This window comes from Leptonotus elevatus, chromosome 3, assembly GCF_054856555.1.
Source record: "Leptonotus elevatus isolate MCC_2025b chromosome 3, RoL_Lele_1.0, whole genome shotgun sequence".
Lineage (NCBI taxonomy): Eukaryota > Metazoa > Chordata > Actinopteri > Syngnathiformes > Syngnathidae > Leptonotus > Leptonotus elevatus.
Genome location: NC_141241.1, coordinates 11,041,656 through 11,054,773, shown reverse-complemented (window position 1 = coordinate 11,054,773; position 13,118 = coordinate 11,041,656). Strand labels below are relative to the sequence as shown.

Genomic DNA, 13,118 nt, shown 5'->3' with positions numbered 1-13,118 from the left:
CTGGATAGGCTATTACGAAAGCGATTCGTTCTTAAGTGTGATGTTGAAGGAATATCCCAGTTCAACATGTTCCAACTCGAGGTTTGATTACGTTTCCCGGTTGGCCGTGTTCCTTTCACTATGCATTATCCAGCACCAAATTCCCTCCCAGGCTTTCTTTCGTTGTTACGTGTTCACCTGTTGAGAATGATGCTTGCATACAAGCCTGTTTCTGCATCAGCTTCCCGGTAGCCTCGTCTAAGCTCATTTTTCTCCTTCGGCAAGATCAAAGCTACGATATATGAAGCGAATCCAAGAATGTAGATTCCCAGAATGTTGAGCATGAAATTAAGCCAATAAATAATTATGCATGATCAGTCGGATTGTTTAAAAGTTCTGACTTTTGTCAGAGCAGCGGTCGTCTAAGGAGAATTACTCAGGAGCAGCGAAGCGGCGAGGAGCCGGCGGGTCGAGCGAGAGTGCTTGTTGCAGTTAGCGCAGCGGGAGTCTGGATGTCTGCTGATTGCAGGTCTCGGGGGGGGGGGGCACTGGAAAGTGCTCCAACATCACTATGTGTTTGTAACATCTGGTATCCTCTGATGACCACATGTTGCGCAACTCATTTAACAAAACCCATAAATAACCACTGTAGTTACAAGTAGCTCACAAACCTCTATGCCTGGCAACACGTCCAAAATTAGATCAACCTCAAAATGTCCTAGACTTTCACAATCAAATTAGAATTTTGATATCAGGATTCATGGATTAGCCAACTATTCATTTTCTATAGCACATGTGCATGTTGTTTCATACTTTTACACTGTCTGTAAATATTTTGTTTTCGTCTCGCTATTAGTCTCTACACAGGTTCCAAAATAGCACTGTCTTGTAAACAGACAGCAAATAATTTATCCTTCTTGTAGTTGAAAGCTGTCACGGAAATGGCTGCTTAATGCCACTTTCTTGGCTATGCCCCACTGTTGCAGTTCCTGCAAAAGTCCGATTTTTTTGTGTGTAATTCTACTGACAAACAAAAAGTGCCAAATGTAACCTCCTTGGTAGAGGTAAGAAATCGTTGGTGTAGATGAGGTTTGATGGCTCAAGACAAAATCATCATGGTCTAATTTGTTACTTCTTGAGGTTAACCCGTACCCTCAGTCAAATAAATGACGCCTTTAAAAAAACAAAAACAAAAAACATCGCATTTTACACACAGTTCTTCTCTAGCGTCGACGTGTCTATCCACACTCTTCTCACTGACAACACCACTGCCGCTTCTAATAAATCATGTGCAGCCATGTGCTCCCAGTTAGAGAGGAAGGCTGGCTTCTTTTTTAAACCAGACTAGCAGTTTTATCGCTGTGTGGAGTTCTGACTGCTGTCCTGCAGTCCTCTGCTATGAAATGGCATTTTTCCTCACCGCGTAGTCATCCGGTTGCTTTGCTACAAGTACCACCCAGCAGGTTTGTCACTTCTAGTTCTAACAGATGGATTCTCTTGAAATGAGGAAACAGTGAGAGGCAAAGAGGTTTTCATTCGATCAGCATTTTGGGAGCTTATCGTCGATCAGCGAGTTTCATAAAAACGATAACCGATCTATTTTAAAGAACTTGTTTATTTACTGTACAGTCTGGGATTGCCGCATCTCGCGAATAGTAGGGATGGCCGAGTACCAATACCAGATATAGGTATCGGTCAATTATTTCAATGTATCTGTATTCGGGACGACAGCCATTACCAGTATCAACCGCCCACTTGTGGCAGTTTTATGATCAGGTACTAAAAATTTGAAATTGGAAGACTAGAAAATTGCTATTAATTTCACACAATTTTAAGGACATTTCTGTATTGGGAAATATGTCTTTCTTTAAAATGATCTGTCATTGTTTCTTGGGGATTTTTTATGTATCAAAAGTAATAGTGATATCAGTCCTTTGTATCGGTGACTGCTCGGGTTGAGTACTCATACTGATTTTGGTATGGAAAAAAGTAGTATCGAACATCCCTAAAATTTGCATATTATTGAAATGCATTTAGAACAAATAGTGACAACTAAACCCTAAACATTCTCCCAACAAAGCTTATAAACATTCAATACATGACTCAAAAAAAAATTTAATTTATTTTTTCCATTATTATTATTATTATTATTATTGTAATCCAACTACATGCTGAGAAACCTTGCCTTAATAATGATGGCATCACAGAATGTCCCTACAGTGAACAGTGTTTTCTGTAATGTCTTATTTTGTGGATCTGATCAATGATGTCAATGAGTCGATAAATTATGACATACAATTGATCACCCAATTTAGCATAAAATGCAAAATATTTGCCGATCAGATCCAGCTGATCAGATCTGAGTAAAATCTAGTTTTCATCCTCTTGTGTACAAGAAATACTGTAAAAATAAAAAAGGCCACAAAAGACACATTTTGCATTTAAAAAAAAGAAAGATTTACAATTTCAAGAGTTGTTTACAAATATTGTTGTTCCGTTAAGGCGACCTTTGCACCACTGTCTAATCTCATGACTGTTTGCAATGATTTTAGCTCTTGCTCTGCTTATACTTTGCACCATTCTAAACAACAGCACGAATGATAACTCAGATGCTTCCCTTGCATGTTTGCTCTCTGAAAGCAGATATGTTGAGCACGGTTAGCATTCACTTGCACATCTGGAAAACAAATTTTTGTTGTAGTAGCACGTCTTTCTCGAAGTTGTTTATTTAATATTCTCGAGGTCAACTTTTTTCTTTTTCTTTTTTGACTTGTAAGTTCATTAAATCGTTCTTGTTATTACGACTGTTGTCTTCAATTCTGTGGCAAAAGTATAGTGTGAAAAAAGTTGTTTGTAAACATGTAAAAACAGGTTAACCACTGTAAAAACAGCACCACACAAAGGTTGATAAAAGATGATACACAACAGAGCTTGACAGATTGTTTGAGCTTGACCTTTAAGTACTATTCAGTATTTGTGTACCGTACTGTATGACTAATTGGTGAATCAATCGCAGAATGTGAACATGACAGTCTTGCAGTAACAAAATGTTTTCTGACCTGTGTCTCTGACAACCACATCCGGGATTAACCTATACAAGCTTAAAGAGTATATCACAGAGGTAAATAGTACACAGTCCTGTTAAAGGGTTATGTCACGTGTTGAGACGAGCCACCTGCACGGCGTTTGCAAGCTCATGTGTAACGTTCATAAGAGTCCAAATGAAACAAATGTACTGGCAGCGCACTTTGTTTAAAGCCTGCTAGTAAAGACTTGTGCAGTGAGCTGATACGAGTGAAGTGAAGCTCTTATTCCATTCTTGAAACGCTGAGTCAGCTGATGTCTACATTGTGAAATCTTATTAAATATTGTCCTTGCAATAGCTTAAGGTTTTCGCTCGCTTTTTCAATTGACATTGTATGTTTGTGTTGTTTTCTTTTCCTAGTCACTCACCTACTTTGCTCCTCTCATGTTTCCTTCATAGTACATTAAGCTGCCGGCTCCCGCAGCAGAGTCGCCCAACGCGGTTCGTGTCTTTTCCTTCTATTTATCCAGCGACTGCAAAGACCAGCCACAGGCCAGCTTCGACTGCATCCATCAATATGTTTCAAGGTAGGAAACTATAGCACAAGAAACCCATAAAGGTTGAAAGTTGGAAGATATTTTAACCATCCCAATTAAAAAAAAAAAAAACACGTGTCTTAATAACAATGTCCGTGACATCATTATGTCAAATTACACTAACGATTGGGAATACGTTAACACCATATTTCTTGTCTTGCTAGAACGAGCCCATTTGCCTGTTTCATGTAAAAGAGCAGCTCTATTCCCCGCCTCATATTCTGCTGGGACACTGGAAGCTTAGGAGTAATGTGGCTCACAATCAAAACTCGCATTCTGAACAGTTTCACCTCGGCTTGTTGCCACCAGTTGCGGGACAGCGAGTGCTCCGTTTCTACTTTTTAGTCTTGTGCTTGTAATTTTCTAACAAGCTAAGTGGCAGTAGAAAGGAAACAAGCAGCTTTATTTGTTTATGGAAGGTGGAAATTGAATCTCCGTTCTTGTATCCAGTATTTGAACACGTTTTCCCATCTCCTTTGCTCGCTTTGGCCCCACAACTGAGTTGATATTTCCAAGAGAAAGGCGAGAAAGTGTGCAGTCATACGTGCAAATGAAGCAGACCAGTGATTTTGTGTGTGACGCATGACTTTTGTCTTAGAAGAGTTTTGCAAGGCATCTGTTCGGAGCTAAGTTTGACCGAGCCAATCTGGAGGTTTTCCACAGGGTGTGTCATGAACCTTTTGTCTATTTATCATGTAGCACGCCGTGCTATATCCAGTCTGTGACATAACATAGAGTAACCTCGGCCGTCTTGGCCAGCTCCCACGTTAAACCACACTGTGTTGCCCTGACTCTATGTCGGTATGCCGCTGTGAGGTTGCTCACTGGACTTTGTCTTCACGGTGTTGACAGCTTAAAGCTCCTGTGGCTCAGCGGCTCTCGACTGAGTTGTTGGTTTTTGCAGTGACGGCCGCGAGCAGCTGGAAGGTCAAGGAGTCATCCAGGACAAGATCACCGTGTGCGCCACCGAGGACTCTTACCAGACGACGCGCGAGAGGATGTCTCAGGTAGAGAAGGATAGCTGGAGCCGCTCCGCCATCGAGATAAAACCCGGAGCCACGCATCCCAGTGAGTATTCCCTTCCTTCGAGTGTCTCACAAGCCAAAAGTTGTGGATTTGGGCCAGAGATCCATGGCAGCCCTATAGAAGATCATTAGCCATTTATGGTTTACAATTAACAAAAAACCCAGGTCAACTGATTTTAGTATTACTGTAAAGAGACTCACCTTTGCTTCGGTAGCAGCTTGACTTTTGCTGCATTTACACCAAAACCGGGGAGGGAGGCGTTTCGGCGGCGCGTTTGCATTGTAGTCAATGTACTTTGTGCGGACCGGAACGAAAGTGCGTGGGGCGGCGCGGAGGACGCGTTTGGAGCGCTAGGACGCGGTGCGGCGCAGCGAAATCCGCACATTCGTGACGAAAATCCGCACACTCGCATGCTCGGCGAGGTTGAAAATGTTGAACTTTTTACGCATTTCGCCTCGCACTAGCCAATCGGCTTTGAGTACCGGCTACGTCACACAAGTGCTGGTAAGTGTCTTTAGTTGCTGTTGAACTGTACCGAGGTAGCAGCAGTGTTTATCATCCATGCCAAAGTTAAAAAAGCAGAAGTACTATCACGTACCTCAAGAAGTGGAAGTAGTCGGCGGTGCTCTCTTTTTGTTGACTCGTAAAGTGCTCTACACTCGCGAAGGAAGCGTTCCAGATCGCCTGTTCGGTTTTGGTGTGAAATCAGCTTTTGGTTACTTTGGTTCTCCCCAAGCTGTGTGTGATTTTCGTAAGGTACACTGACCACATTCTGAATGACTGAATTTTCCGTAGGTTGTTTTTCTATATGTGCCCTGTGATTGGCTGGCAACCAGCCCAGGGCGGCACCTTGCGTCCCATAGTCATCTAGGAAAGGCTCTAGCTCAATTGCGATCCTAATGGCTACGTGGATAGATAGTTTTTGGAAAACAGCAGGGCTGTTCGACCCCCGTGTCATGCCGAACTCCAGACTCTTGCTCAAACTCAGGATGCTTTTAACCAAACTTAGCTCTTGTGGATTGTGTAACAACTGTTTGTTTTTTTAAGGTGAAGATGCTCATGCTAAAGCCTGTGCTCTATATTGCTCTTTAAGCTTTAGGACATGAACACACATCTTGGGGCATGTCATTACCTATAGAAGAGGGCATATGGTCATGCATATGTCTCATACTATAATTCTTGCATCATGCTTTGCAAATGTGATGTATGGCTAACATTACAGATAAGATTGCAGGGCATATTTTGTGGTTGAAATTAAAGCCCGTACTGTGACCTTCAAAGTGCAGATTAATTTCTAATAGGTTTAGCAAGAAGAGATAACTCTCACCCATGCCCAAACATGCTCTATGAAGCTGTCTACTGAAGTGATCATTTTCACCTGGAAGAGAAATAGCTTAAGGGTATTATTTTGGGTGAAGTCATCATGGAGATGGCGCAACCATAATCAGGTAGTTTGGCATATTTGGCTGCTTCTCCTGGATGCTTTGAAAAATGTGTACAGTACTAGATATAATACATATAAAACATACTATAGAGTACATATTAATATGAAAAATGTCCAATTTGTTTCCTAATAATAAAACACTGTGAGTGTTCAAATGTTGATTTCTGTTTACTTTAACATGCTTGTGCTTTAGAGTTACTCATAAAGCTCATTATAGTAAAGTGCATCCTCCAGTGACTAAGCAGGCTCTTCTGTATTGTGTGCACAGATAAAAGCGTCAAGATCCATAAGAGGCCGCCCATTGGTTCTGCATCAGACAGTGGCTTCTGCAAACCTCCGGCGCCCAGCCGGTGGAGCAGCAGCATGGCCTCGGTCCACCAGAAGCCCCTCAGGGAGCGCATCATTCATCTGCTGGCTCTCAAGTCCTACAGGAAGCCGGAGCTCCTGCTATGGCTGGAGAGAGAGCGGGTCGGTCCCAAGGACAAGGCGGAGCTCGGAGCCATATTGGAAGAGGTACGAGGAAGTGTGTATACTCATTGGACATTTTATTAGATACATAACAGGAACTATTTTTGGGTGGGTAGGCTATTATTTGTATGCATTAAAAAAAAAAAGAAGAGAGATTTTAACTGTAATATTCAATTCATTTATGTCAAGTGAAACTGGAGTTTAAACCACAATACAAGGGACAAAGATGGACAAATGAAAAAACAAACAAAGAATTGAGGCAGACTGGGAGCAACAAAATAGAAATGATAGTATTCATACATTTATTTTTGCATGTAATTGGGTCAATGCTGTACTTATCTCTGCAGACATGTTTGTTTTGGGAACAGGACGTTATGTCTGCAGCCAGCAAAAGGTAATTTAAACCTTAGACACAGAGAGTCTCACCCCATTAGGGACATGGTTCAAATGTGTGTGAGGAAGAAATTCTGAGTTACTAGAATGAGTACAACAAGAGTATTGCTTAAGACTACAGTGAACTAGTGTGGGATACAAACAAAGAAGGTTAAATGAGATGAAAATGAAGTCCGGTTGTGTTTACTGGTATAAAAAGATGAACTGCAGCTTGTATTTCAGGTGGCAAAAGTGAACCCCAAAGACAGCAGCTACCTCCTGAAAGACGACTTTTACAAATACCTGCGAAGAGACTGGCCTGGCTACAGCGAGGACGAGAGACAGCTCATTAGCAGGTTGTTGTCGAGGTGTGTTTGATTGACAGCCATCGAATCTCTTCATGTGATAAATGATAACGGATAGATTGCTGTTTGATGTGTGGGGAAAAAAGTGGCCATTTCAGGGGATCGCCAGTTTATGACGGACTATAAAGCACTTCAAGGCCATAAATATACAAATGTAAGGACAGTGGCAACTGAGCATGCCTTGTTGTGTCATGTGACCACGTGCGCGGCATTCTTAACCACGTATGCTGGGACAGTTGTAAACCGGCAACCCCCCTATGACCCCACAGGAAGTGGGAATTTGTTCTCCCAAACCAAACTCATGTATGCATGCTATTCTGGGCTGTACTGTGTACGTTGTGACCTAAAAGGGTCTTTCCCCAAAGTGTTCCCAGTTCCTAAATTGAAAGCCTACTTTAAGTTTAAGTTAAGTTGGAAACATAATGTTATATATTACACTTAACACAACTTTTTTTTCTTTTTTTTTGCCTTGCTGAAATTATTATGTCAGCTCTCTTCCGGTTCCGAACCCATTTTGTTATCAGGTTGACCAGGGATGGTGCTGGGGTTGACATCCTTAGGCAATAGTCAAATACAGAGTGCCGACTTGCGCTGTGTCTGTGGCGCAGCTGACACCTCACTAAACACATATACACTCCACAACATTGTTCATTTACTAACTTCATTGGGCAATCAAGTATGTGTCAAGTATCAGACCCACACACTTTGAACTCATCATAAATCATAAACACCACTATATTGCTCTATAATAACACATTGTAGATGCTTTCTAGGATTGTTGCCGTAATAAGACTGCATATGTTCCTGTGTTCTCCGGTGCGTCTCTTATGTTTGTTATCCATCTTTCAGGAAGTTTCAGCCTTACGTGCACGGCCATTCAAAGAATCCTCAAGCCAATGAATCAATCGCAAAACCATCCGAGGACAGGATGCTGTTGCATCACTGCCAGACAAAGAACCCAGTAGTGGTGAGTAACCAAAGATTATTTTTGGTTTCTTGGCTTTGATTTCATCACTAGTGGATTATCTGAATAAATGAGTCCGTTCGTTGATCTTCCAGAAACGCCCCGTGCCTGCAGACAGTCTACAAGCTCTGGCTGCAAAGAGACAAAAACAAAGCGATCACAGGACGCAACAGCAGCCAGTTATGAATGGACATTTGAACAATAAGGGAGCACCTGTCACTGCACCCCTTAGTTTCCACACTAAACCTGATTTCCAAGGGACTAATAACACCGGAGGGAGCTACGTTGGAGACCACCAGCACGGTTCTCCTGTAGCGCCTAAAGTGTCAAGCACCTCTGAAGTATCGGAGACCAACAAGAACAGAACCAAAGCGATAAGCCACGCGCCGCCTCCGGCTGAGTCGGAATGCGCTCAGCAGCAGAGAAAGAAGAAATCCAAAAAGCACAAAGAGAAGGAGCGGGAAAGGTTGAAAGGCCACCAGGACAAAACGTGGTCGACAGACAGTCCGGATCTCAAGCACGACCAGGACAAGCTTGGGAGTAAGGCCCTTTTGCTAAATGTCATGCACCTGCATAATTTAATGAGATCCAAAACAAGAACTAGAAACAAAATCCTGCCTTTACAAAAATAATAGGGCTCAACTTTTAGAAAGCCTGTTCCTTAATTGTATTTATTATGATGGTGTAGAAATGCACTGCATCATACTGAGATGATTCTCTGGCTAATCGTGCGCGCCTCTAAAACACACCTCAGTATGTTGCAAATTACACCTACAATAATAAAGAGATTAAAATAATGCCATCCATAATCTGACTGTCAATCAAAACTGAACATGATTATAAAACAAGGTTTTCTCACGTTAGTTTAGGATGATGCAAAACATGCGCTAGGGTGCAGAATTATAGTCGTATTCCTGTGATCTCATTTTAACTATAGTCATTTGTTTTCACTACATGAATAAAATTGACTAAATCAAGTATACCGTTTTTTAATCTTGCATTATATGACATTATCACTGTTCGTTGTATATTCGTATCCGTCCACTGCAAACTAGCAATTAAACCACACCACTGAGGCCCCTAATCAACCCAGGTAGCCTCCCAGTGCGCTCATCCAGTATAATCTCCTAAACACGGGTGTGTTTGCACCCCTGAGATCTCTCTCTGTCTCGCCCTCTGGAGTGTTCGGCCTGTTATGCTCCTGACTCACTCAACAACAGCTCTTTAGCTCCCTAAAGTGACACCTCCCATGATGCCTGCCACCTCTGAATTCGTCAGTGGGTCCAAATGGACATTTTAAGTGTTATGCACTGTGGGTTACTTTACTGACTCATGTTGTTAATATCTTAATCTATTGTGTGTTGTCTGTGTCTTTTTAGATTGCGACATCACTAATGACATGGACTTGGTGGAGAAACCGGATTCTGTGCTGTAAGTGTAAACATGTTTTGTCTTGTGATTGCCTACATTTGACTTTATTTTACTGTAACCCGCCATATCCTAGATGCATATCACGTTCCACTAATAGTCAACTGCAGATGGGGTGAGGTGTCTAATAGCCTATTTTAAAATGTTTTTTTTGAAATATCAAACAATCTTTTTAGTCTACCAATTCCTATGATGTTAAACTGAGGTTTAGGCAACAACCAAAGAAGACTAAAGACAATGTGGAGTAATCACATTAGAGTACCGGGATGCAAATTATACTTGCTTATAATTTAAGATTGTCTTTGACACTTTCAAAAAACTAATTCTCATCACACACATGATACTGCACAATTGTATTCACTTGTGCAGTCTGCCTCGATACGTGCTGCTGTTTTGGTTAGCAACCTTTGAAACTGGCACGTTGGTGTGAATAATAGCACTTATGGACAGAAATAATTGCAGTTGCAACCCTTTTTTTTAGTAGGTGCACATTAATGCAGAAAACATTTTCAAATTATTATTTGTTCAAATCTAGTATAAATTGGTTGTTTGACTATTCATATGAGACACTCTATCTAGACGTGTCAATATAAAGAATTTGCTTCTTGCTCAATTAGCTCTCGGCAATAAGTGCATTGGTGACGACTGGAACAAGTTTTGAAAGAAATGTATGTGTAACGCTGCCATCTTGTGTCACAAAATGGAGTTGCAGCATCCAAAAGTTACAACGGTTAGAAATAAGAAATGTACTGCTTTTAGTGGGATTAATCCGAATGGCTTGTTGTAGATTATTGTTGGCACACACTAAATTGGTTGTCTATTTGCAGCACATATGTCAGGATCACAAGCGCGGAGCAACGGCAGCAGTACCAGGAGGATTTCAGCGCCGAGTACGACGAGTACAAAGACCTGCACACCCGAATCGCCACCATCACTCGTATGTTTGTTCAGCTCGCATCCAAAATCAAGAGCATGTCGCCTGGCACCAAAGAACACAAGGTGCAGCCTCTTGGAAATGATGACTTCATGTGCTTCATAGCGGTTTCATGCTGCTAGCATATTTACACTTTGTTCTACTTTTAATAGGTAATGGAAGATCAAATTTTAGAAAAATACAACAAGTATCGAAAGGTAAGAAACCCTATGTATAAATTTTATTTTTAAATTTGCGTTTTTACTAATTAAAACCGATTCAATATTCAAATGTATAGTGCTTTTTGTGTGTAAAGAGGCCTTTTAGGGGAAGCCTTCGTTCAAATGATTTTTATTATTTTTTTCAATTTAAAAACTTTTTTTTCCAGTAACATTTCGTTTAAATACTTTTTTGCATTATGTACACTACTAGTTAGTATTTATTTATTCATTTTAATGGCCTCAGACGGATTGTTTAATGTGGATTTGTTTTATAATTGGCCCAAATAAATATCTTGTCAAATATTTTTTTAATTAATCGACTTGATTTATGTGTATGCTAGATCTGATCTATAGTACTAGTTAGTAGTACTTAATATTTAATATGGTCAGGTATTTGTGTCATATCTTATTGGATGTCACATTGTTTTACGTAATGGGTTGTCTCTGTCCACAGAAGTTTCCAGGGTACCAGGAAGAGAAAAAGCGCTGTGAATATCTGCACCAAAAACTGTCGTTCATCAAGCAGCTCATTGTGGACTATGACGTCTCTCACACCGCCTCGTAGCGCCGGCTCTCCCTTTCGCGTTGGATTCAGTGCAATGGGAAGATTTCCATAAACAATATCAGGTCCATGTGCGATGGAAAGGAGCAGAAGAGCAGATGTTTTATTTTTTAATTCCCCCAAAAGCGGTCCAAGGAGAGAGACGTTCAACTCAAAATCATCTAGGAGGTGCATCCACCAGGATCATTGGAAGCCATTTTAATGGAAGCCAAAAGCGCCTGTTACACTCATCAACACACATCAGAGTTGCCTCCTTTGAAATGTTCCAAGAAAGCCTTCTGGTCTGCTGCTTAGCTGGTGCCTCTTTTCTCTTTTAGCATTGACACTTTGCTATTTTCTTTTCTGGACGATATACTAAAGCTATATATTATATTTGTATAGTTACAAACCCTTCCTCTCTATGGATTCTACTCTAATGCAGCTCATTTTCTTTAAGATGCCCCCCAAATTGCACTTGTATAAATCAGCGGTGGGGAAACTTTGCTATCAGTTTTCTATAAAGTCCTCCATCCTAAATGTATGAAAACATGATGCATTGGTCACATTTGTATTATGTTATGTGCATCTGTGGCTTCAATGTCTTTTTAGAACTGCCACTCTTAAGGTTTTATTTGTTTTTAGAAAGACATGCCAGGCTGGATTAAATACCATCACTAGCCCTGGGATGCCTACTCCTTAACTGAAGTATTTATTGAGCACACGCTTTCACTTCCTCTCATAATCGACTACTGGTGGAATATATCGGGCAGCATGATTAGACGTCCTCCCTCTGTACTGGAACAAAGTATTTTTCTCTGAAATGCTGATGTATTTATTTTAAGACGGCCTTCTTCCGTCCTCTATTGCAGCCTGTGTAGATTACAGGTCACGTGATGTTATCGAAGCACTGGCAGAAGGAGCGGAATAACCTTTTCGCCTCATGTAACTATTAGTCCCTTTTACACTGCCTATAAGGAGCCAGCATCTCCCTCCCCCATGTCATTGTTGTATATAACCAGCACGAACACGGATTAGGGGAGGAATTCTGTTTTCGGAGCACCTCTGTGTGGAATAATTCTGCCTTTTGTGTTGAAAGCCATTGCCTGGCAAGTATTTCACAGGTCACACCAAACTGTCACGTACAAGTGCGTCTCATTAAATTAGAATATTGTGGAAAATAATGTATATCGAAATCCGAAATGAACTTTTACTTCAAATTTATATAATTTACTGTAGTTAGGAATTGAAAAGCGGAATTGGGTCTAAAAAAAATAAAACATTTACGCAGGCTCGGGACTGGCAGTACTTGAGTAGTGGGGTACTCGCTGAGAATTGAACCGGCACCCTCTGGACAAAAGACAGCAGCATGAACCACTACCCACACCTTTTACATACACTGAATGTGGTGTTCAGTGCAAATTGGTTGTGCAAAGAAAGTCATTCCAGCAATTGTCTGCCTTCCTGAGGTAAAAAGGTCAAAGCTATACCAGGTAGGTGCCCTTTTGTGCCCCCGCCCTTTTTTGTTGAAAGTAACAGTCGCTGTCTGACATACTGTGGCATATTATCACAAATGTACACTTTGATGCAGCATCCAGCAAAAATACTGCCACATGGACTTTGTCTTCAAGAGTGCTATCTCACATTTAAAACACATTCCACAACCAGAATATTGGGACTTTTGGAAGGTTGCAAAGCATGATGGTACTGTGATTAACAGTTTTTAATAAAATCTCATCTTTACTGTAAGTCCAAGCATTTGATTCACTCACAGAGGAT

General features: G+C 41.1%; 1 protein-coding gene across 1 annotated transcript in view; it reads left to right on the top strand.

Moving 5' to 3' along the window:
- Window positions 1-13,088, top strand: part of LOC147176918 (RNA polymerase II elongation factor ELL2-like) — a 22,351-nt gene extending 9,263 nt beyond the window's left edge. Inside the window, exons 3-12 of the mRNA XM_086072087.1 lie at window positions 3,464-3,591; window positions 4,505-4,668; window positions 6,339-6,583; window positions 7,154-7,278; window positions 8,125-8,242; window positions 8,335-8,779; window positions 9,619-9,670; window positions 10,495-10,666; window positions 10,754-10,798; window positions 11,256-13,088. Of these exons, the coding sequence (XP_085928213.1) occupies window positions 3,464-3,591; window positions 4,505-4,668; window positions 6,339-6,583; window positions 7,154-7,278; window positions 8,125-8,242; window positions 8,335-8,779; window positions 9,619-9,670; window positions 10,495-10,666; window positions 10,754-10,798; window positions 11,256-11,366 (1,605 nt within the window). The 3' untranslated portion in view covers window positions 11,367-13,088. The remainder of the gene's footprint in view (window positions 1-3,463; window positions 3,592-4,504; window positions 4,669-6,338; window positions 6,584-7,153; window positions 7,279-8,124; window positions 8,243-8,334; window positions 8,780-9,618; window positions 9,671-10,494; window positions 10,667-10,753; window positions 10,799-11,255) is intronic.
- The last annotated feature ends 30 nt before the right edge of the window (window positions 13,089-13,118 follow it).